This window comes from Lissotriton vulgaris, chromosome 2_1 (genome assembly GCF_964263255.1).
Source record: "Lissotriton vulgaris chromosome 2_1, aLisVul1.2, whole genome shotgun sequence".
Lineage (NCBI taxonomy): Eukaryota > Metazoa > Chordata > Amphibia > Caudata > Salamandridae > Lissotriton > Lissotriton vulgaris.
Window position 1 is genome coordinate 281,311,807 of NC_141687.1, and position 24,424 is coordinate 281,336,230.

Genomic DNA, 24,424 nt, shown 5'->3' on the forward strand with positions numbered 1-24,424 from the left:
TATTTCTCCAAGCCTCCCATTGGATCCATTCATACGTTATGGAAATTATGCAACTTCTACACATTTTGACAAAATTAATGAACAGTGTGTCTGTGTGTTCCAGATAACATGTCACTGTGTAATATGGTGCAATACTGCCATCCAGAGGCTCTGGTGTTTCATGAACTACGATTCCGAAGGCAATTTGTCAATTACACCAGAACATGTGATTGTGAATAGGATGCTACCTGTTCCAGACTTCCTGGATACAAAACGGTGAAGTCTGAAAAAGACGGGGCCACAGTTGTCTCACTGAAATGTGTAAAACCCTTAAAAGGTCTTCCCTTTTTTTCTTTAATGTCTCTTGGTGTTCGCAAAACCAGAAGAGTTTAAAAATACTCCACAATTAACTAAAGTATAGAAGCTCTGCAAGTATTTAATGCACTTTTTAAGCCTCTGGGTGCTAGCAAACAAAGGAAGAGATTAAGGAGAAAAAACATTTCAACTTTACATAAGGCCCCTTTCGCCATGACCAAGGGCATAGGGTGTCTTTACAAATGCTTCCATGTGGACAAAGGATGAGGGGTTACATTTTTCTGCCATATCATTTACTTGTACAAAGATATATTTTTTACCACCACCCACCTTACCCAAGGGCGAGGTGAGGGCACGTTCATCCAACTTGCCTACCGGCAGGGGGGGGAATTTGTATCCTGTGCCTCACACAAGGGCAGGGAAGGGTATTGTCAACTGCTGAAAAAAAGCAAAAACCCAACACCACTGTCAGCTGCACTGGTGCCAGTGACCGCTCCTCCGCTAAGGTGGAGGAGCGTAGTCCCACTGACCAGGTCAAAAAGGAAAAAATAAAATTATAATAACTCATTGTTACTATCATTTTATCTTCCCCCTTGCTCAGCTGGGTAGGGACGGGGCTGCTATGCTCGCAGGGCAGGGGAGGAGTGGTTTGCCCACTCCAAGTGTGCATGGCGCTTTGGCCTGCCTTTCGGGCCGGTCAACCAGTCTTGTGCACTTTGAGTGTTCTCCATACAGGCTGCACTACAGCCCACATGGAGAGCATGCCCAGCCTCCCATTCTCTGGCTAAGCACTGATCCGCAGCGCATGCATGGCAGTGTTATGGTTGGTTAGAGGGAGGCTGGGAGCCTGGTGCATCCTGCTTCCTGCCCTGAAAGCAGGCGAAGAGAACCAAGAGGAGAAGGCGGCAGCACAGAAGACAGGTAAATCTTTATTTTTTTCATTCCCTCAAAACCCCCCTGACCCTCACCTCTCCCAACGCTGTTGATTACCAGACGCCATTGACGGGTGCCTAACCCACATTTCTCGTTCCATTGTTTTTTCCTTCATTTCCTATGCGAATTTTAACCTGCAATGCATCTTTCCAGATCTACCCTTGTAAGCAAAAGTTACCTATAATCCTAGTTCTCCGTCATGAGTATTCTCTCTGGATCCATAAATGGAAAAATACTGTGGTGCACATGTAGCTCCCTACTGTGCTTTTTAAATAAAAAATGTTCATGTGAAGAAGCATTAAATAAAAGAAGACGAGCTTATCATAGACAACATGTTCTAAAATGCATCCAATCAGGCAACTCAGCTGTACAGCACACTTGAGGAAGACATCATTGTTTTGTACAATTTTTTTAATGAAAGAACTAAAAGGCAAAATGTAGCCTCCATCATAGGTTGTACACGAGGCAAAATGTAACCTTGAGCACAGGCTGTACAGATAAATCAAACACTGCACCTGTCCGAATTCCATTAACTGTCAGCTTCTAATACATCTCTGCAGTATCAGTCGGATAGATCCTTACCGAAGGAAAACAGGGATAGTACTGTGACAAAAGTAAAGTTTCAACTAAGTTTTAAACTATGGGATGGCAGCTGGGATGTTTATGGATTCAGAGAGAATTACACAAATCTTGGGTTACTGTAGTGTCTTGTGAATTAGAGATGACGGGATCCTTTTGGTTCCGGACAGACTTCCGTAGAACAGTGACGTAATTGCGTGGGTGTGCGAGATAGAATTCATGATGTGGAATGTTCAGTTAATGGTTACATGCTGAGGAAAAATATGTGCAATACTAAGCTCTGCGTGGGGTGTGATCATTTGCATGAACCCAGTCTGGGGAGGACGCTACAACTGGCGTGGAGATCGCGCAATACGTAAACCCGCAGTACTGAGAGTACTCTCCCGGAGAGGTTATCGTGGTCCAGCAAACTGCTTGTGCGTGTCACGGGTGCCTCATTCGAAGTAAAAATCTACAGTTGGCGTAAATGGAGTCAAATCGCAACTCCAACCAGTGCAAGGCCTGTGGAGAAAGTGAAGGTCTTACAGAAAGCTTGTTAGTTGTCGGCTAGAAATTTGGAAGAAAAATCGAGACAAGAGAAATTGTGCCACAGCATAACACAGAGCAGTCATTCATACAGTACGAAAATGCAGGTACGAAGAAGCACCAAAGGCAGTGATTGCAAAGTGCGAAAAGCAAAAAACCTTTCTAACACAAAGAAAAGCTAAAGACAGTGACAACTAGCTATGTAAAGTTCAACAAGTGGCGACAGCCAGGTGCAAGAGAATGCTGTGAGTAGAAACGGCTAAATGCAGAGAAACATTAGAGGCAATGCTAACTAGATATATAGAGAATACAGTCACGCTTCCCAGAACGTGAGAAAAGAGAGCCATCCACCCTCAGCACCAGGCACCACAACCCAAGCAGCACGGGGTTGTGCTTACGAGGCTGAAACATCATGTCAAACAGACTGATAGGCCCTGAGCGGCGGTAGGAATAGTGATATTTTCTTTTCGAATGGGTGCTGAAAAGAGCATCAAATACGGCACCACAGGCTTCTTTAAACCATCACCTCCCTTCGATACCGCCAATAAGCAAATTATTGGCAACCGATGGACTGCCTAGATCGAAACCTTCGATGATTTCATTGATGAACTGAAAGAAGTAAATGACAAAAAAACTCCCTAAATGTTTAAAGAATTTGGCGGGTGAAGGACTAAAAGAAGGGATAAAGGAAATACCACACAGTGGTGAAGTGACGTTCCGTCAAATTAAAGAGATGCTGAACATCAAGTTTAATACAATGACAAATGTCAACTATGAAAAGTACATTTTGAACCAAGAAAGCTGGTGCAACAAGGGATGAGTTTGTAGAAAGACTTGATTCACTCAAAGATATGCAAGTTGAACAAGGTCAATGATAAAAAGGCCATGCGTCTCAGAGTAATAGATGTTTGTCTCTCTGATTCCTTCAGACAATAAATGCTGAAAGAAACACTGAGCTTGGAGTTAATACTCATGGCTGCGAGAGCAGAAGAGATAGCTGACAGACAAGTAGCTAACATGAAGGCCAGAACGGTCCAAAATGAATCATCACTGAGTGTGAAAAGTGAGCCAAAACACAAGGTAGAAGAACACAAAATAAAGTCTCCAAAGAAAAAGAAGTTGTGTTTATGATATGGATTTTCTTTTCCACATTTTGGTAAATATCCAGTCATTGGACAGATATGTAAAGACTGCAGGAAAGAGAACCATTTTGTAAACGTTTACAAAGCAAGGGAAATATCAAGTGCGTCACAACGAGAAAACAAAATGGCTGCCAGAAAAATCCAGAGATGTTCCAACCACACCCACAAGGCCAAGCGGCAACATCATTTGAGGCAAGTAGAAACTGAACGACATTGAGTGTCATCAAATTCCTCATCTAAAGGTTTGTCACTGTCATTGTCAAGCGACAGTGAGGAAGATGGGTGTGTGGTGTCAATTTCGACCACTGGGCAATGTGCGCATGTAGGATTAGCTTTGTGTAAGGAACGATGCCGGTCGAAGCAGGAACGACAGGTGAAAGTGCAAAATTAATTTGGACACTGTCCCAAAATCACATTAAAGGTGTTGTCGAGAGATTAATGAGCACCCTCAAGAAGACTATTCAGCTCACTGGGCTGGAAAAGCTTGAACTCAAATCAGTTCTTCAATCTATGCGTCATGCATGAAGGTCAACTGACAAGCGAAAGCCCTGCCACCTTGATGTTTGAGAAAGCCTTAGGAACCAAATTGCCACAATAGACTACTGAGACATCTATTGACATTGATAAACTTTGCACGACTGATTTGTCTCACAAACGCAAAATGAAGATCTTTGTGAACAGACACCGCTGTGCTCAGAATACTGTGTTCAAAAGAGAAGAAACAGTTATTGTCAGGCAAAAACAGAAACGCAAGTATGATGCTCCAATTGATACTGACCCACTGAGGGTTGTGATTAGTAAAAAACACATGGTGACTGCTCAACGTCTTGTCAGAAGTGGGACTTATCCACCTGAGAACCCAGACAGCCCAGTGACTGTACCCACATCTGTGTCACCAGTGCCAGTCATGGGAACTTCTCTAGTATATCCGCAGCATCACATGACCAGATCTTGGCGATTGAATCAAGCACCAATGTACTACATTAGTAAACTGAAGAATAAACCATACATGGATGGAAGAACCAAAAGCAATGAAAAGAAAAACATAATTACATTTAAAATATATATTACAGAGAGAGGCTTAACCTACTACGGTATAAGTCCTGGTGCCGGATTCACTACAGTGAATCTCATGTTATGAACTAACTTACAGGTAGTCACCTTAAAAATGTCTGGAACAGGGCCACCCCTCACAGCTGCAGTAGTTTTCCTCTGGTAAAACTGGATAAATGCGAGTGTTTTCAGTAATATATGCTCTATGATCGGTTATTGTATTTTTTCTATTAAAAAATGAAAAGTTAGAAAATGTCTCCCATAGGCAATTTTTTATACACTGTTTTTTATCACGCGAAAACGGTTATCAACTTTGCTTTCTAGGTATCCCGCTAATGCATGGAGCTATGCAACCGTTAGTAATATACTCTAATGTAGAACTATTTTTGTCAGGACCATTTTCCAAAGTCAAAGTTATACAGACGTGAAAATGTATCAAATGAGGTAAAGTCATAAGCAACTGAAAAAACTATATTTATGTTTCTGCAGACTGCACACACTACACAATTCACACAGTATGCCCCCGTGCATGCAGAATTAGAGGTAGATATATAGTTAAGGTCACATCTACAAGTGTGGCATGGAATGACGAAATGTTTATGGCCTTAAAGTTATGCTTGCAGATACTGGGGCCAGATATAGCAGTTTGCTTCTGGTAATCATTTTCTTCATCTTAGCATCGCTCTAAATATGATTGAGGATGTGGTGAGGTCACACTCCCTCATCGTGGCCCTAGTAACTTTCTTTTCGGATAACTACCACACACCCAGTAATGCCTTCTGGAGCAAAACATCAGCTCTTCGTAGCCAATGGAATACACAGTCCAGATGTGAAGAGAGCATGATTTTACAGTTGGAGGTGGGGAGACGACTCACAAAAACATGCCAAATCGATTTGAAGGACATCAAATAAAGAGAAGACTGTGCCCTCTGCCTGCATCCAAATTTGGTGTTAATCTGTGCATTGTTTATTCCCGTAGAATTGGCTAAATGCCCTATTTGGGAATTTGAAGGGTAAAAGTATATTTTAGGACCCCCCTCCCCATAACCTTTGTCCCCTCGGACAATGTTCACAAAACGTATAAGGATCAACATTAGGTGGTTTGTTTTTTTTGGGTGGTGGGAGTACCTTTCATGTAGATGTGTCAGAGAGCCACTTATAGCAAAACAGAATTTCTTTCCCTAATGCATTAAACTGTAACCAGAGTCGCTGTCACAGATTCCAAAATACAAATACACAAATATTGAAGTTAAGGTATGTTTCACATTTGCCATGTAATGTTAGTTAAAATTTGAATATAAACACAGATGGGTAATACGGAATCAAAGGGTAATTTAGACGTTTAAGATTAACACATTTTAAGAAAATTGACAATGGTCTCCAGCCATTTCAATAATTTAGCCAACACTAAAGCTCTGCTATGCCTGCTGCAATCTTACTTAACAAGCACATTTTTGCCAGCACCACTGCTTTTGAGAGGTTGTTCATGCATTCATTGGCATTTATATGAACTACAACTTCTTTGTTTCACTTCAGCATCTAATACCCTTGAAATTCATTCGTGTTGCAAGATACACTCATAAAAAATATGCTTTGACTGAACCAGTTCCGCTGATGTCCAAGATGATTAAAAAAGTTTAGGGTATCTTTATAGTTTATCAAAAGACATATATAATTTATTTCTGTAGATCTATTTTTCCCCCTCTCAGAGGGTGGGAATAAGTACAGTCATCTGTCAGTACCTTTTTAAGACTCACCTACCTGACAGCGCGGCTGTCTAGTTGTCAAAGACCTGTGTGGGCTTATCAAAAACTTACAGTTGACCTTCAGCCCACCCACTGCTTACCACTGGTTGGCTTGTCACTCTCGTTTGCTTGATTCTTATTCGCTGGCTTGCCTCCCCTTCGACCTGTGCCTGCTGCATAGCCTCTTTACCATCCTTTTGTTGAATTACTTGTATCCATCCACTGCTCATATTTAGGGAACTACTTTTTTCGTTTTCTTTCAGCACTCCATGAGAGTGTATGTGTTTTCTTTCTCCCCGGCCTATACAGTGATGTCAGTGGATGATTTACAGACTGAGGTCCCTCTAACTGTAACTGATGCACCATATGCTAGAAATCAATCAACACTCAATTATGTACAATAAACCTCCTTTCCATTAAACAATATCAAACTTTGAACATACAAATTTTCAAAGCAACATCCATCAGTTAAGAGAAAGTATCAAACTAAAAAACCAAAAAGACTGCTTTTGTTATTTTCCTAAGCAGAAGTCAAATTATGAGTAATTCTGAATTAGTTACCATCAGCAGAGGGAAAGGTGTAGTTTCTAGAAAATGGTGATTGCCTATGACAGGACGATGATGATCCTGGGTGTATTTCTCTCACATCCGGAGTAGGAGTTGGACTGGAATGGCATTTGCACCGACATTGGTCAAATGTCTCTGGTTTCTTACACTCCTTCCCAAACCCTGGCTCGTTAGCAGGCTTTCCTGAGAAAGTAAGAGAAAAATAGCATTAAGAAAACCGACAGAAATTCAATGTGCATTTGGATATCTTTATAGAGTGACGGTCGTCCCTGCCACATCATGAAAAGAGCCTGGGGAGACCTGGGAGTGTCATGGGAATATGCCCTATGCAAAGTTATGTCCAAGAACATCTATCATGAAACTCAGACAGTCAGAACCCTGGACTCTCCTTTGGAAATGGATGTGTTACATCATTTGTAAAATGTACAGGATGGTCTTATTTCAAATCACAGATATTGTATCAATTATTCCAATGCTTGCTAACACAGCTAGAACAGCAAAATTGTCATAAAAGGTATAACTGACCTCTAAAGATGTTCTGGGCAACTATAGTTACGAGTGGGCATTTACCAAACGGACACGCAATGCTATAAATCTATCCCAAAAGGCAAACCTATGTACAAACCACTAGACAACTTGTCCAAATCAACTATGTAAGATTCAAATAACAAGGTAGCAGTTAAAACATTAAGGACATTTAATGAACAAAATTATATTTTTGTTATAGAGAATTAGTCTGCATTGAGGATGATGGTGAACGTCCAAAATCCATTATAAAGTCAAATTAACTTGTGACTAGTCTGGCCAAGATGGCAGAAGCTTGTTGAGAGAGCTTCCCATACCTCCAGTTTATTCTGAGCTATTCGGCGTAGCTGCTGCCGCCTGAGTACCAATGATCCTCTTCCAGGGCATCCCTGTCCCTGAAGCATGCTGGTTCCTCCGACCTGCACGTGTACGACCAGCTCGGGTGGTTGGTACTTGGCCTCTGCGAGACTGTGGCCGGTGGTGCAGCGGTCGCCACTCCACTCTGGAGCCTGCTGGACCTCTATGAGACCTGTGAGGCCATGACCGGAGTACCCCCTCCCCAGGGAGAAGGCAGGTGTGGGCTCCAGGGGCTGTGCCTGCTGCAGCAGGAGCCGGCAGCCACTCTGGGGACTTGGTTGCCATGGCAGCTCTGCTGTCGGCAAGGCCTGGTGCTGCGTGGGGTTGCCTAAGCCAGACAATCTACTCCGACCTCTGTCTGATCTTCCGGCTCATCTGGAGGTTCTCCCAGGAGGCCTCCGATTACCCACCAGTGCCTAAGAGACCCTATGTGAAGCTGGCAGGCCAGGACACCTGAAACTGCCAGAAGAGACCGCAGATCGGTTTACTCTCCAACGTGGATACGTTCTGCACCATGGGCGGGAGGGGGCGGGTTGTTCCCCGGCCGCTTTGGTTCGGGACCTGTGAGAGGGGTGGGCCCTTTGGCAAACCACATGAGACATTCGGGTGAGAGGGGTACGCCGTTGGGGCCTCTCCCCTGGTGGGAGCCACACCTAGTAGCTTACAGTGCATATATTCCTTGGGGCCCTCAGAGAACATACACTGCCACCCTGATTGGTGATGGGTAGGTCACTTCTCCACGACTAATGGGTCTCTCCACTACTCGCTGGAGGACCGACTTCTCATTGTGCCCTGGGTCTGGCCTCTGCTTTCTACGGACAAGCTTCTGGACAGGGCAAGCGGGTCGAGTCCCAATACTTCACCAAGGGGACCCGGACGGACACCCGAGAGACACTGAGTGGAGCCACCGTTGCGGGTCACAAACTGCTTGTGCGGCCCCCAACCGATGCGGACACCAACAGGTGGGGGCAAGTGGATCAGAATGACAACTCGATACAGCAGGGATTTCACCACATGACCACCACTTATACTTGCGGGCACTGCTTCGTGTTCACACGGACGACCCCAGGCCAATACAACAACTTCGAATTTCTTACTGGACTCCGGAAATGCAATGGGCTAGGATTAGGATCACAAGTAACATACCCAGGTAAAAAAAAACTGCTTCAACGCCCCACCCCCACCATGAACACTGAGGGAACACAGACAAATCTATCGGCCAAACCCTAATGGAATCACTCAACACAGGGTCCATCTTGCAAGCAATTCAAGCTTCAAGGGAAGTATTCGTAACCAAGATTGGGGATGTGAGGATGGATGTGACTCTGCTCAAATAGGACCTCTGGAACGAGGAGAACTGGGTTGCGGAGGCAAAGGGTCAGGTCTCCACCAAAGAAGATGAGTTTACCACTCTCAAGTCCACGGTCACTAAATTGTTCCTTACCAAAAAACAAGTCAGAGCCAGAGTGGATGACAGATCACGGTGGAACAACCTCCAATTGTGGGATTTCCTGAGGGCTAGGAGGGAGCCGGTCCTGGGAAATTTCTAGAAATCTGGCTGAAATCTTGGATCCTGTGAGTCCTCCTCTCAACTCTGGTTTGTAGTAGAGCGAGCCCATAAATCTTTAGTGCCTAAAAAGCAGCTGGGCACACCCCCGCAAGCAATAATTACCCACATACTGAATTTTAGAGACCAGGATGCAATACTCCGTGAATCACAGAAAGCAGAAGACCTTAAATATCAGTCCACACGCATTATGATCTTTCCCAACTATTTGAAGGAAGTTCAACAGAAGCGGAAATCCTTTGAGGAGGTAAAACAAAAATGAAAGGCAATGAACCTCTGTAGTGCTAGAGGCACTCCTGTGTTTTGAATCCACGTGATGACCTTTGACTACCATGATTTTAACTGACTTTTGGTGTTTTATTTTACCCCAGACTGAATGTACGACATTTTTCCCTGCATATGCCTTTTTTCATTGAAGATGTATTTCGTGTAATCTTGCAGTTTTAAACTTGGAGAGCTATCACAGAGTAGAATAGCCTTGCCAGGAACAGAATGTGTGAGATGCACATTTGAAAGCATGAGAGAGAGAGATGTGGAATGTACTTCTTGGTCTCGAAGTGCAGTGTTATGAGCAGTGGTGCACAAATGTGCATTATGTTGTACATTGAGGGATGAAGTGTGTGATGCTATAGGTAGTGGTGCACAAATGTGGATTGTGTTGTACATTGAGAGATGAACTGTGTGATGCTCTAGGCAGCGGTGCACAAATGTGCATTGTGTTGTACATTGGGAAGTATTATGAAGTTCTTACTATTGGCTTTGACATGCCATTATGCGCACACAGGCAGGCCCCCAGATTACTCAAGTTGTTTAGGTTATACACGTTCAAGGTTGCTTTGTTATTGTAAATGTACTGCCGGAGACATTCCATAAGCTTTGTTAAGATACAGGCTGGGACACATGAAAATGCAGAAGGAACGTGAGAACTCCTTTGCCTTGGAATGTTTGCATGAAAGGTGGTCAATTCCAGTAGTTTCCTTAATTCAGAGGGAAGGCCTCTCGTAACCTTCTAGTGTGTTTTGAGACTATAAAGCTGAGGCTTGTTGACTTAGAGGCCTGGATTGTTTTAGCCTGAATGGTGGACGCATCGTCAGTGCGGGCATCTAGTTGCGGAGTCTCTTGACCCCGGCTGTGCATCCCCCAGTCTGGAGTGAGCCAGGTGAAGAGTAGCACCGGGTGAAGTGTTTTATTTTTGATTGTTGCGACTGTGATGTGTGGCTGTGTGTGTGCACCTTCAGTTTCCAGTGGCTATAATAATCTAGAGGTGTTTTCTAGTATTGACTTTGTGAGTCTGCGTGCACATTCAAGGTAATCATTTGATGGATTTAGTGAATATATTGTTCTGATTTCTTGCAGGATGTCCTACTTGCTTATGTTTTATTCCTGCTTGTGTGTTATTATCCATGCATTTATCAGTTACATTTGCCAAGTGTGTTATTATTGCCTGCATATATATAAATCTCAAATAAATCCTTCACAAAGAAGATAGGCACTCGCTGGGTCAATTCCAAAATATTTATAGTGCAAACAGACCGGCTTCGGCAATGCTGCCTTTCTCTTTGTTTGCTTCAATGAAAACCTCCAATCGTCAATGTTGTTTATATGCCTCTGATTTCACTCTCATTGAAGAATAAGAACTGGACATAGAGGTAGGACTAAGCAGTCCAAGGTAAATCCTGTTTCTTTTTTGCATGTCCATCGTTGAATTCACACTGCATGGTTTTTACTTGCAAACATGTAAAACCAGAGTTTTCAATCCTTCCTCGCATAATATCCATGTTAACTGGCACTCATTTGTCATGGGAGGAAATTCTTGACTGTTATTAGAGTGCCGCTTTCACTTTGGTGCGCTCCATGCAGTTGAAAATGTCAGGTTCCCACTCGCCTGCCGCAGAAGTTCTCAACTTAGAACCCTTAGTTCCTTAGTGTAGGTTTTACACTGCGGCTGCTATGGCTGAAGCCAAAGGACACAATCCACATCTATCCTTGGGGACATCCGTCTTCCACGACTTTCAATGGCCCAATGACAGGAACTAGACTCCCTACAGTGCCTGTGCCTGAGCGAGCATCAAGTCAACCCGCTGAGGCCAATCACAGCGCTGCTTTCATGTTGGTAAATAATATTACCAGTATGAGAGCAGTGGGAGCCTGGGAAACGTGACCAACGTCAGGAGAGGGGCACTGATGCGGCAGGCGCAGATGAAGATAAGTTGTTTAATTTATTTTTTCTTCCAACCCCCACCACCCATTTGCTTTGCCCCCAAGCTTCCAGTTTGGAGCAGCAGTCACTGCGATATAGTTGAGTATTTTCTTTCCCTGGTTGATTGAATAGTGAGGGGAGGAATTGCAATATTGCGCACTCTAGCGCTTATAATTTAATTGCCATATAATACACAGTACATAAGTAGTGAGTGCAAGAGAAGTAGCAAAGAAAAATGCGTAACCTGCATAATCGGATAGGCAAACTTGAAGAGTAAACAGGGACAACATTACAATTGAACGCTACGCTTAAGGAGATGCCACTAAGTAGATGTAGATCCCGGGAAAGAAAAAGCTGGAAAAATCGGAATAGCAAGAGCCCGAGTAATGAATTCCATTTGTGCATGTCTGAAGAAAGTCCCCTTACCGAAACTAGAAGGGTGGTAAAACCATGGGAGCAAAAGAGCAACATAGGGCAATACAAAGCTAGTCTGTGATATCACACGCTTCACCACTGAAAGTCGATAAAAGACTTTATGGGATTTTTTTGTTAGTTTAAGTCTTACCCTGTGATGGAGAAAAGTCCTACTAGGACAAACCCAGGCCTAGGAGCAGACTCACCTGTCCTAAATGCAATAGATAGAACAGATGTTTTAGAGCGACCCTTAAAACGCCTTCCAGTGCTGCAAGGATTCATCCCCATTGTTCTTAATGCGGCGTCTTGAAGGAACGTTTCCCGAAAGGAACTCGAGCTCCAGTGCAAGATACGTTTTGCAGCACTGATTTTGATCCAAACGAATTTAACTCAATGGGTGAGATGCAGGAGAGTGAAATTCAAGACCAATACTCAGATAATGACTATTCCCAGAGTGACTCATTTGACATTTTTCACGAAGGCTTTAGGGATGAAGTAAGCATTCCCCACCTTCCCCTCGCCACAAGATCTCCATTCTACATTAAATATAGGATTATCTCCTTCGGCTTGGTCCTCCATGTTGGACAGAATGTTGCTAATGCAAAAGACTCTACTGGATTATTTGAGGCTACAGTGATAGATAGTGATCTCTTAAAACTACAGAAATCTCATCTGCAAACAATAGCATCTGAACTGCAGCCAATTAATGTTTTTATGCCGACATTAGTAAGGCCAAGACATAGAACGGATGAGGTATTATTGCAAGAGAGAAATGAGGGGGGGGGGGCTGAGGACATAGCAATGATGAATGGACCCCATTCAGTTTACATTTTAAAATGGTTGTTGTTAGTAAAAATAAAATTGGGGAAATTCCCTCTTTATCGAATTAAATATCCAAAAAATTCTTCAAGTTTATTGAGGCACGGTAAGAGTAGAATCAAAACAAGAGTGAAAGGGAAAAAAGAGGGTAAGAGTAAACTGGCTGGGGAAAGACTGGAACATCTAAATATAAATAGAAGTTAGGATAATACATGGGTAAGACTAACAGAGAAACGGCTGCATAAAAAAGGTGTTAAGTTATCCTGAGGGGGATGATAAACTTAGGGGAACTAGTATAAACAAGACAAGTGAAAGTGGCTATTTGAAGGAATGTATAAGCAGTGGTGAAGCACCAAGAATTTGTGGTCCCCAAGGGAATAAATATTTGAGGAAGGGCAGAGCTCCCCCTCCAATAAGTAGCAAAAATTCACCCGGACGGAAGAACCTTTGGTAACACCAGACACCAGTTGGTATATAGCGCTTTGGATAAGTAATGTGACATGGTGTCAGGATGGGAAGAATTTATGCGTATTAGTAGAATCAATCCAAAACGGAAAGAATGGTAAATAAAAATTAAAAAAAAAGTTAATTGTCGCTAAACAGGTCTTCGCTGCTCAATGTCTTTTCGAATTGTCCTAGTCTGCAATTGATTACTTCAAACGATATAGCGCAAGTGGGATCTGTGAGGAACAAATCTGGTGCAGAGATTACAAAAATTATTCTATTCTCACAGCGGGATAGAGAAGCAATTTGTAAGCTGGAAAGAGAGCTAATTATTCAAGGGTTTACATTTACACCAGAAAGAGAAGTTCAAGGTATGGAATGAAGCAATAAGTATTTTTTTAAATGTCATGCGGGCCTAGGGAAAAACCAGGTGAAGCTAGAGTACCAAGATCAGAAGCAGGGCATAAGCATGTAGATAAAGTCAGGGAAGGGTCAATGAGAATTACATTCCCTTGTGAAGATGTTAGCAGAGAGATCCGTGGCATAACTTGCTATGCTTGCCTAAGCTCAGAGACTGAAATTGATGAGATTTCGATGACCCAAGAGATGTAGGTTAGGGCTGCGACACTACCCGCAGACTTGAAATTCTCTCCTAGAATATTCATAATTTTAAGAATCCAGGGAGGTGAGAGATCTTCAAGCATATAATCTTCACATATGAGAGTTTATGTTTCCAGAAGACATGGCTGTGCGTAGAACCGCCCAACATAGATGGGTTTTTGCAGATGTATTGTACGGTAATAAAAAATATTTTAGGACGCCCTTTGGGGGAGTATCCTGGCATTCATTTCCACTAGTAGCTATTAAGGTCTGGGTGATCAGAGCAAGCAGAAACTGGATTTTTGCTTGTCACGCACAATTGCATAGTGATAACATGGGCACTTTTTTTTATAATTGTGGAAAATGTTTACGTGCATGTGGTAGGCTCCAAAGATTATGATATAGAAATGTAAACAGTTACTGAAGATCTTACTAAAATATTCTATATACACTCACAGCACCTGATTGTACTGCTTAGGGATTTTAACCATAGGTCAAACCCTTGTAAATGTAACCCACATTACAAAGATAGTTTGTCAGCATATGATAGCAGTCCTCCAAAATACTGAGAAAGGCTGGTCGCCCCAGAGATAGCTCATTAGTTAACTTCTTTGCCTCAAGCGGTTTAGTCAGTATAAACGGACGGGTGGCATTAGATAGTCCGGCAAAGAAGACTTTTTTATGTTTGGTAACATGGAGTGTCTGATAGATTGTGCCGTTTTGCATATCTGGGATTTCAATCATGTGCTGAATTTTGACGTTTTTTAAATGATGGGAAGTGATCATCGACGTTTAAGTTTAGTGAAATGCATAGGAGTGCAATATATTAGAAAGTTCTTTCCTTAAAATGGACTACCCTAAGCGTATCGTTAGCACGGACGTACCCACCCAGTTGAAAAACCTCCAGAAATACTGTAAAGAAATCTAGGACCAGTAAAGTTTGTTAGTTGATATCATCATAAAATCATTAATCTGGAGGTTTCTTGATTGAAGGTAAATCTAAAAAGATATCATTGTTGTGTGAAAAGGAACAAAAGAAGGGACACAAAAAATGTGGTTTGAAGAGGAATGTAGGTGCCTAAAAAGACAGATAAGGAAACGGGAACGAGAACTAAAGATTTCCTAATTAGCTGGAAGGTGAAGTGATCATGTGTTATTATTATCAGTGACGATTAGCACTTTAGATGATATACACAAGCAGAGATATTTTGTTTTGATGGTATTACGGGCTACTCTACCTGTATCATACAAACAAGTTACAAGATCTACCAGAGACCCAGGTTCCCTGCATCATCCGTGCTCTCAGGGGCTATAAGATGGGGCGAACAAACAGATCCTAAACAGAGCCAATTATCCTTCATTGGTGCGAAGACAACTAGGCGCAATGAAACTGAAGGCCCACCAAGGAACAAGCTCCTCAACTAGATGGCACCGCCACTATTATGAGGAAATTGCGGGCTGGGTTCCAGGCCATAGACATGCGACTAGACGCTCTCATCACCTCGGAGAGGTTGAACAGCGGGTATCGACTTTAGAAGACTCACAGCCCCCAATCTATAAGAGACTGGAGAAGGCCGAAAGGCTGCTAAAAACAATGGCCACCAAGGGCATTAATTATGCATTGCAAGCCGATTCATTGATTGTTACTTTCTTGTCTGCGTAATGCTTTATTAACAATTTGCACAGTAGCGCTTTGCCTGACACTAATATGGCACCCGCACGAGACACCGCCCATGTGATTATGATGTGCATTAAATGTGGCTTGGTTGCGGCGGTCGCCTCACACTGACGAAGGCGTACCGCTGAAACACGTTTGTTGTTATTTTGTGCCAAATAAATCCAGATGGTGTTTTTCTTGGAGATATATATATATATATATATAAATATATATTTATTTATTTCATATTTTTAACGTATACTCACATTGTAACGTACACAGATGATTCCCACATTTTCCAGTGTCTTGATAACAATCTTTCTTCCCTGAAAGTTTTCCAAGACCTTATGCTTTTTGCACAAGGTAACTGGATGGAAAGCAATCAGTTAAAGCTAAACGTAGGGAAAATTGAGGTCTTAGTAATGGAAAAACTGACCTCCGGCTAGACACCTACCGGCCAGGCAGAAGTCAATTTCTTGACTCCTTCCGCATGGTGAGAGCCTCGGGCTGAAATTTGACAGCTCTCCATCTCTGTCCAAACAGGTCTCCTCACTAGTGTCCTTGTGCTTTTAATCCTGAGGACATGACTTCCCTATTCGACAGTGGACGGAAGAAAGCTGCTGTTCTATTGACTCCAGAATGGCCTATGCTAAAGTGTTCTCTCTTTTCAAAATACACCAAGGGATCCAAAATACGGAGGTTATAAAGATTGTAAAGGCTGTTTGCATTTGCGTCAGCATGTCTTCTTTAGCGATTGCACTGGCTTCCTATCACCAGGAGTCTTCAGTTTAAGTCTCTTTGTGTCACTTTCAAACCCATATGTGGTACTGCCCCAGGGTTCACGGCTCGTCGTTTGACTACGAATGTTCCTAGCACGCTCTACTCTCCTCTTCAGACAATTTATTCCCAAAGTTTGAAAAGACAGACGTGGGGCTGTATGCCTTTCTTCCTGTGCCCAGAGGCTTTTAAATCTTCACTCTCCAGCCTCTGTGCAGAACTAAACCTCCTATCAGTTAGGCGCTCCCTAAAAACTTGGCTTTTCCAACAGGCATTCCACACCTGCGGCTAGATGTACGACCAAGAAAATAGCACCTCGCAAATTACGAGTTTTTTGCGACTCACAATTTGCGAGGCCCTATTTCCTATGTACAATAGTTTATTTCACACTGTTTGCGATTCCCAATGGGGTCGCAAATTGAGAGGCTCGTGAATATTAATGAGCCTCATGCAATTTGCGAGCCCATTGGGAATGCCAGCCCTCTCAGATGTGGTGGCCTGCTGGGCTCAGCAGACCACCATTTCTAGGGCTGCTTTTAAATAAAGCAGGTTTTTTTTATTTTTACTTTTTAATGCAGCCCGTTTTCATTAAAGGAAAACGGGATGCATTTAAAAAAATAAAAAAACAATTGAAAGGTTTTCGTTTCATTGTTTAAGGGCAGTTAAAGGTCCCTGGGACTACAGCCTGTCCTTCAAACATATTTTTGCCCTGCATTTGCCAAAGGGAAGCTGGTCAACATTTTTGTTCCCGATGTAGATAATGAGCCGTTCTATGATAGAGAGTTTTGTGGCTAGCAAGGGATATGTGCAGGGGAATTCAAAGTCATCACGCTTATAGTGTGGCAGGACCACTATGAGCATTTTTGTGATTTCAGGAACGTTCGACCTGACAGACATTTGGAGGCAGATACAAGTTGACTCCTCGGAGTTCCTTTTCACTCAACAGTGCATCAAGCATAGCGAGCTACTACTCGCTGAATTAATGTGCAACTCAGTGAGTACTAATATTCTACCTAGGACCATATCAGACCCTTTGCATGTTCTGATTCAACTAGCTCTTGCACAGGGAGGGACCTTTTCATGGCACTGGCAGTTCAAGAGTACTGCCCTGCTGAACTCAGTGTGCTGTAAGGCTGTGACGGAACAAATGCTGTTTTATATCAACACCGATACAGGTTCGGTACCAGTTCAGGGCAAACTGTGGAGTGCTTTTAAGGTGTAAATCCAAGGAATATATTTTGTGAAAGAAAAAGTGAACTGGCCACTTGAATGATCCAAGGAGGCGGTGTTTCCACATAATTATGGATTTGCCTAACTTGCCACATAATCCATCATATTCTGCATAATTTGCAGATTTTAACAAAATAATATTTCTTGCTCAAATAGATCAAAAGTTCAAGAAAATGACACACGTGTTGCTAAGCAGTGGCTATCCTTTTTTCGTGCAGTGGCAGGTCACTTTTACAGTGTTAACGTGTAAAATTGACATAATACTGCTTCATAAATTGCTGCATAATACCACATGATTTAGTCAGAACTGCCACATAATTCCAGTGGCTATAACTATACAGCACCAAATGAACGCACCAAATAAAAGGCGGAGTAAATGCAATATGATTAAATGGGAGTGGCAGCGGGGCGTGGCAGGCCGAACGCGGGCAAGCCTTCCTCGCCGTCTCATGGCCCGGACGCGGCCACTCGAGCTAGGGAGAGGGGAAATGTTATGGCCTCACTGGCAAACCAATCAATCAATCAAAGCATGTGTATAGCGCGCTACTCACCCGGAGGGTCTCAAGGCGCTTGGGATAGGGGGGTCTGCTACTGCTCGAACAGACAGGTCTTGAGTTGCTTCTTGAAGGCGAGGTGGTCTTGGGTCAGGCGGAGGTGGGTGGGGAGGGAGTTCCACGTCTTGGCGGCCAGGTAGGAGAAGGATCTTCCTCCCGTTGTAGCTCTTCGGATGCGGGGGACGGCGGCGAGGGAGTGGCTGGTCAATCGAAGCTGGCGGGTGGGAGTGTAGAAGTTCAAGCGGTCGTTGAGGTATCTTGGGCCTTGGTTGTGGAGACTTTGTGTGCGTGGGTGAGGAGTCGGAACGTGATTCTCTTGCTGACCGGGAGCCAGTGCAGGTTTCTCAGGTGTGCAGAGATGTGGCTGTGTCGGGGGATGTCCAGGATGAGTCGTGCTGAGGCGTTCTGAATGCGCTGGAGTCTTTTCTGGAGTTTTGCAGTGGTTCCGGCGTAGAGGGAGTTTCCGTAGTCCAATCGGCTGGTGACGAGGGCCTGGGTGACCGTCTTCCTGGTTTCAGTGGGGATCCACCAGAAGATCTTACGTAGCATGCGTAGGATGTTGAAGCATGATGAGGAGACGGCGGTGACTTGTCTGGTCATGGAGAGGGAGGAGTCCAGGATGAAGCCTAGGTTGCGTGCGTGGTCTGTTGGTTTGGGTGCGCTGCCCAGGGCAGGGGGCCACCAGGAGTCGTACCAGGCGGAGGGCGACGATCCCAGGATGAGGACTTCCGTCTTATCTGAGTTCAGTTTCAGGCGGCTGTTCATCATCCACTCGGCTACGTCTTTCATCCCTTCGTGTAGGTTGGTTCTGGCGGTGGCGGGGTCGTTGGTGAGGGAGAGGATCGGCTGGGTGTCGTCGGCGTAGGAGATGATGTTGAGGTTGTGTTGGCGTGCGATGGCCGCGAGGGGGCTCATGTAGATGTTGAACAGCGTGGGGCTGAGTGATGATCCTTGTGGTACGCCGCAGATGACTTCGGTGGCTTCTGATCTGAACGGGGGGAGGCGGACTCTCTGTGTCCTTCCGGCGAGGAAGGAGATGATCCATTCCAGTGCCTTCTCCTGGATTCCGATGTTGCTGAGGCGCTGTACTAGGGTGCGGTGGCAGACCGTGTCGAACGCCGCGGAGAGTTCCAGGAGGATGAGGGTCGCTGTTTCCCCATTGTCGAGCAGGGTTCGGATGTCGTCGGTGGCTGCGATGAGGGCGGTCTCGGTACTGTGGTTGGCCCGGAAGCCGGACTTCGAGTGGTCGAGGGATCCGTTCATCTCGAGGAAGGCGCCAGCTGTCTGTTGACAATGTTCTCGATGACTTTGGCAGGAAACGGGAGGAGCGAGATGGGGCGGTAGTTTTTGAGGTCGGTGGGGTCTGCTGATGGTTTTTTCAGTAGGGCGCTGAGTTCGGCGTGCTTCCAGCTCTCTGGGAAGGTTGCGGTGTTGAAGGAGGCGTTGATGATGTCCCGTAGATGGGGTGCGATGACAGAGTCGGCCTTGTTGAAGACGTGGTGAGGGCAGGGGTCGGTTGGTGATCCGGAGTGAATGAAGTTCATCGTGCGGATGGTGTCTTCGGTGTTGATCGAGGTCCAGGCGCGGAGGATGGTGGTGGTGGGCGTTGGTGCGGTCGTAGGGTGCGTCGGCTGTTTGCTGAAGCTGTTGTGTATGTCTGCGATCTTGCTGTGGAAGAACGAGGCGAGCGAGTTGCAGAGGTCTTGCGATGGGGTGATGTCCGGCGCTGGGGTTGCAGAGCTCTTTGACGATGTTGAAGAGTTCCTTGCTGTTGTGGGCATTGTTGTCCAGTCGTTCCTTGAATGCGGTTTTCTTGGTGGCGTGGATCAGTTGGTGGTGTTCTCGAGTGGAGAGCTTGAGGGTGGTCATGTTGTCTGGTGTCGGGTCTCTGCGCCAGGCTTTCTCGAGGGCTCAGCAGTTCTTCTTGGAGCTCTTGAGTTCGTCGGTGAACCAGGATGCTTTCTTGCTGCTGGGAGGGGTCTTCAGTGGAGCAAGGTCGTCTGCGCAGTTGCTGATCCACCTCGTGAGGTTGTTGGCGGCTTGGTTGGGGTTCGCTGAGCTGGCGGGAGGGTTCTGGCTCAGGGATGCGGCGAGCTGGTCGGCTGTGATCTTGTTCCAGCTTCTGCGGGTAACCTGTTGCTGGTGGTGGTGGAGCGTGGTCCTTCTGAAGCTGAAGTGGACGCAGCTGTGGTCTGTCCAGTGGAGTCCGGTGGCGTGGCTGAAGGAGATGTCCTTGCTGGAGGAGAAGACGGGGTCTAGCGTGTGGCCGGCGTAGTAGGTGGGGGTGGTCACCAGTTGCTTGAGTCCGAGGTTGTCCAGCAGGGTGGTGGTGTTCCGGTCGTTGTTGTTCTCCAGGTGAAAGTTGAGGTCCCCGAGGAGAATGTAGTCAGCGGAGAGGAGGGCGTGTGGGCTGATGAAGTCGGCGATGTCTTCGCTGAATTGTGTGCGTGGTCCCGGGGGTCTGTAGATGAGGGTGCCTCTGAGGGTTGTCTTGGGGTCGGTGTGGATCTGGAAGTGCAGGTGTTCGGCGGCAGTGAGGGTGTCGTCGGAGCTGGTCGTGATGCGGATGGTGTTCTTGTGGACGATGGCGATGCCTCCTCCCGTCTGGTTGGCGCGGTCCCTCCGGGTGATCTTGTATCCGTCCGGGATGGCGATGGCGATGTCTGGTGCTGAGGAGGCGTTCATCCAGGTTTCCGTGAGGAAGGCGACGTCTGGAGCTGTGGTGTCGAGGAGGTTCCAGAGTTCTACGGCGTGTCTGTGGACGGAGCGGGTGTTCAGCAGAATGCATTTCAGGTGTTGCTGCTGTTGCTCGTCTTGGCGAGTTCGGTGCAGGTCCGGATGCAGGAGAACTTGCAGGATTGGCAGGTGAAGGGTCCGTGGGTGCGTCCTGGGGTGGCTCGGTGGCAGCCGGGGGTCCGGCCGGTGTTGAGAGCGTTGAGGATGGCGTGGTCGTAAGTCCGGCGGGTGGGCTGGCATCTTCGGGGGCCAGAGGGTCTGGCGCTGGGCGCGGTCCAGGCGCAGACGGGCTTACCTTTGGCGCGCCCGCTGCGCGCGGACGCTGCGCGTGCGCGTGGACTCCGCCATAAATGGCGTAGTGGGGGGCGGAGCGAGGGAGGAGCAGCTGGGAGGCGGGAGCGGGGTTGGCGAGTGGGGTGGAGCGTGCGGGGATGCCTGAGGGAGCGGGGGGGGCCGCGGGGGAGCAGCGGCAGGGAGCGGGGTGGGGCAGGCAACAACGAGGGACAGAGGGACAACTAAAGGGCACACACGAGAACGAGAACGGCAGCAAAAAAAAGTAAAGTTACCAAAACGAAAAAAACGGCAAGCAGGAACAGGGACAGTCAGGGAACAGGGGCCAACCAAGACAGGGGCAGTCTTGAGCTCGGCAGTGGCGGCAGCAGCGGGAGGAGAGCGTGCACACTCGGGGTGGCCACGCGGCAGGAGGAGCGACCGGGCCGACCAGGTCAGGTCAGGTCACAGCTCCTGGCCCCGTGAGCCACTCCTTAAGTACCTAAGTGGGAGGGAGGAACAGCTGGGAGGCGGGAGCGGGGTGGCGAGTGGGGGGGAGCGTGCGGGGATGCCGGAGGGAGCGGGGGTGGGGCCGTGGTGGAGCAGCGGCAGGGAGCGGGGTGGGGCAGGCAGCAACGAGGGACAAAGGGACAACTAAAGGGCACACACGAGAACGAGAACGGCAGCAAAGAAAAGTACAGTTACCAAAACGAAAAAAACAGCAAGCAGGCCCATGGACAGTCAGGGGACAGGGGCCAACCAAGACAGAGGCAGTCTTGAGCTCGGCAGCGGCGGCAGCAGCGGGAGGAGAGCGGGCACACTCGGGGTGGCCACGCGGCAGGAGGAGCGACCGGGCCGACCAGGTCAGGTCAGGTCACAGCCCTACTCATACTTCCCCTGCCTGACTCTCTGATTTAGCACGTTGATGGTACTCTCCAGAGAACCGGCACCCTTCCACTCACATGGACCTGGTTCGTCGCCACTCCCTTGATCTGTACCCTTCTGACGGACATGAGTCACCTCTGCACTGTTGCGGGCCTTTCCCTTTTTTTACAGCGGCCGGCTGTCCCAGGGGCGGTCGGATACAGACAATACTATTGCAATTGTTTAGTTTTTGGGGCAGTGTTATTTGTTTTGGGGCGGGGAGGGTCATCTCCTCAGTGAGTTCCTATGTCAGCTACGCACCTGGTGCCTCTGCACTCTAGTCTCTCCTACCATGTCCTTGATGCCCTCTCCTCAATGAGGGGTGGATTGCTCCCTTCTAGCGCGTCTCTAATTTACACTCTCCCAACTGGAGCTTAAAATCACCAGTCTCAATGCTGGGGGTCTGAACAACCCAGTTAAACGTAGGGCGATATTATCCCTCTTAGAAAACTCCAGGGGAGACATGTGCCTCATCCAAGAAATCCATCTGTTACAAATTGACACTCACCTTATGCACCATAACCATTTCCCTCACCAGTACTGGTCCTCGGCCAATAGCAAACGGGGTGGGGTAGCCATTCTATTAGCAAGGCACTTTAAGGGTTCGGTTTTGGGGTCTGTTGCGGAGATCAAAGGGCGCCTTTTGGCTTTGCAGCTCCAAGTCAGCACCTCCACATGCACAATTGCATCCATCTATTCCCCCAATTAACGCACAGAGAAGTTCCTGATAACTGCCTGCGCTGAGTAGTTACACTCTCCCGATGCTGTCGTGATAATAGGCGGTGACCACAATATGGTGATGCATGGGGAATCAGATTGTTCTGGTTCTTGCTCGGGGGGCGCGGGCACCCTCTCAGTAACAGGGTCGGACTGGCTGCACGATGCAGGGATTAAGCCAGCGCTGTTTACACCCAGCTGAAAGGGACTTTTCTTACTACTCGGTTGCGCACATGACCTACGCTCCGCTTGACCATTTCCTAGTTACCTCAGCGTCTTGGTTCTTAGTTACTGGCTCCACTATTGAGGCAAGGGCTCTTTCTGACTATGCGCATAATACTCTCTCTCTACGCTTCCCTATTGAACGCGTCGCTGCCACACCGCGATGGCGCCTGTGAGCCTTGTTGCTTAGATCTCCCGACGTAGTTGCTGACATTAGGCGATGCATCATAGATTATATTACTCTAAATGATCAAGAAGATACGCCACTCTCCGCAGTTTGGGAGGCTCTTAAACTGATGGAGCGGGGGGCTCTCATAGCTAAGGCAGCCTTTCAGAATAAAACCAGGCAGACAAAACGCACTGACCTAGAGGTGTCAGTAAGGGAACTTGAGACCATACACAAGCGCAAAGGCGCCCCCCAAGGTTGCCGGCAATTAGAGAAAGAGCAACTTCAGCTCCGTCGGCTAGATCTAGACCGAGCAGAACACGCAGTAGTTTGTCTGAAGTACAAATACTTTGTGGGCTCCAACAAAGGAGGCTGCATGCTAGCACATTGCCTTCGTAGCCAGCAGGTGGCTCACTCGGTTAAGACGCTCCGCGACTGCAGAAAACTATCTCCGATAGTGCCGACAGAGTCTCGGCTTCCCGATCCTTTTATAGCTCCCTCTACGCAGCTGATCCTTCTTTACGACCTGATCCCTTTTTCTACCTCGGCGGTGCTGCGGTGTCACCCCTGCCGGTTGGCGAGTCCGGTGCCCTGGACTCGCCCATCCGCATAGAACTAGTGATTTCTGCAATTGCGCAGCTAAAGTTACGGAAGGCCCCGGGACCAGATGGCTTTAGTCCCCTTTTTTTTATAAAACTTATTGCGTCAAACTCGCCCCTCTGTTAACCCGGTTGTTCAATGCTTTCGCAGGCACCGGATCCCTCACTCCATCCATGCTGCAAGCTTCTATTTTGGTCATTCTAAAGCCGGGCAAAGATCCGGAACTCTATAATTCCTACCGTCCAATCTCTCTATTAAACATTGATGCCAAACTCTTCTCTAGCATTTTAGCGCACAGAATTAATCCACATATGCCGGGTCTGGTGGACCCGGACCAATCCGGTTTCATCATGGGACAGTAATGCGGGGATAATACCAAACGTATATGTCACCTGATCGATAAAGTGATCATAAAGAAGCCCTCCTGTTGGCAATTGACACCGAGAAAGCATTTGACCGTGTGCACTGGCCGGATCTCTTCGCGACTCTTGAGCATTTTGGCTTGGGGCTGCGGTTCCGGAACTGGATCGCAAGTATCTACAGCACGCCCCAGGCAGCAGTACGGGTCAATGGCATCCTCTCTGACCATTTTGACCTGGGGCGCGGTACACGGCAGGGCTGCCCCCTCTCTCCTCTGCTTTTCGCCCTCTATATGAAACCATTGGCCCAGTGACTCCGGGACAACCCCCTGGCACGCGGCATTCCTTTAGACCTAGATCAATGACTTATTATCTTATACACAGACAACCTCATTTTTTCAGTGGCTCACCCGCTGACCTCTCTGCCGGCAATTGTGGATGATCTTCA

General features: G+C 46.7%; 1 protein-coding gene across 1 annotated transcript in view; it reads right to left on the reverse strand.

Annotated features, from left to right (window-relative positions):
- BRIP1 (BRCA1 interacting DNA helicase 1) overlaps positions 1-24,424 on the reverse strand; it is a 1,426,214-nt gene that overhangs the window by 1,264,696 nt on the left and 137,094 nt on the right. The window contains exon 4 of the mRNA XM_086954933.1: positions 6,833-7,021. Within this exon, the coding sequence (XP_086811059.1) occupies positions 6,833-7,021 (189 nt within the window). The remainder of the gene's footprint in view (positions 1-6,832; positions 7,022-24,424) is intronic.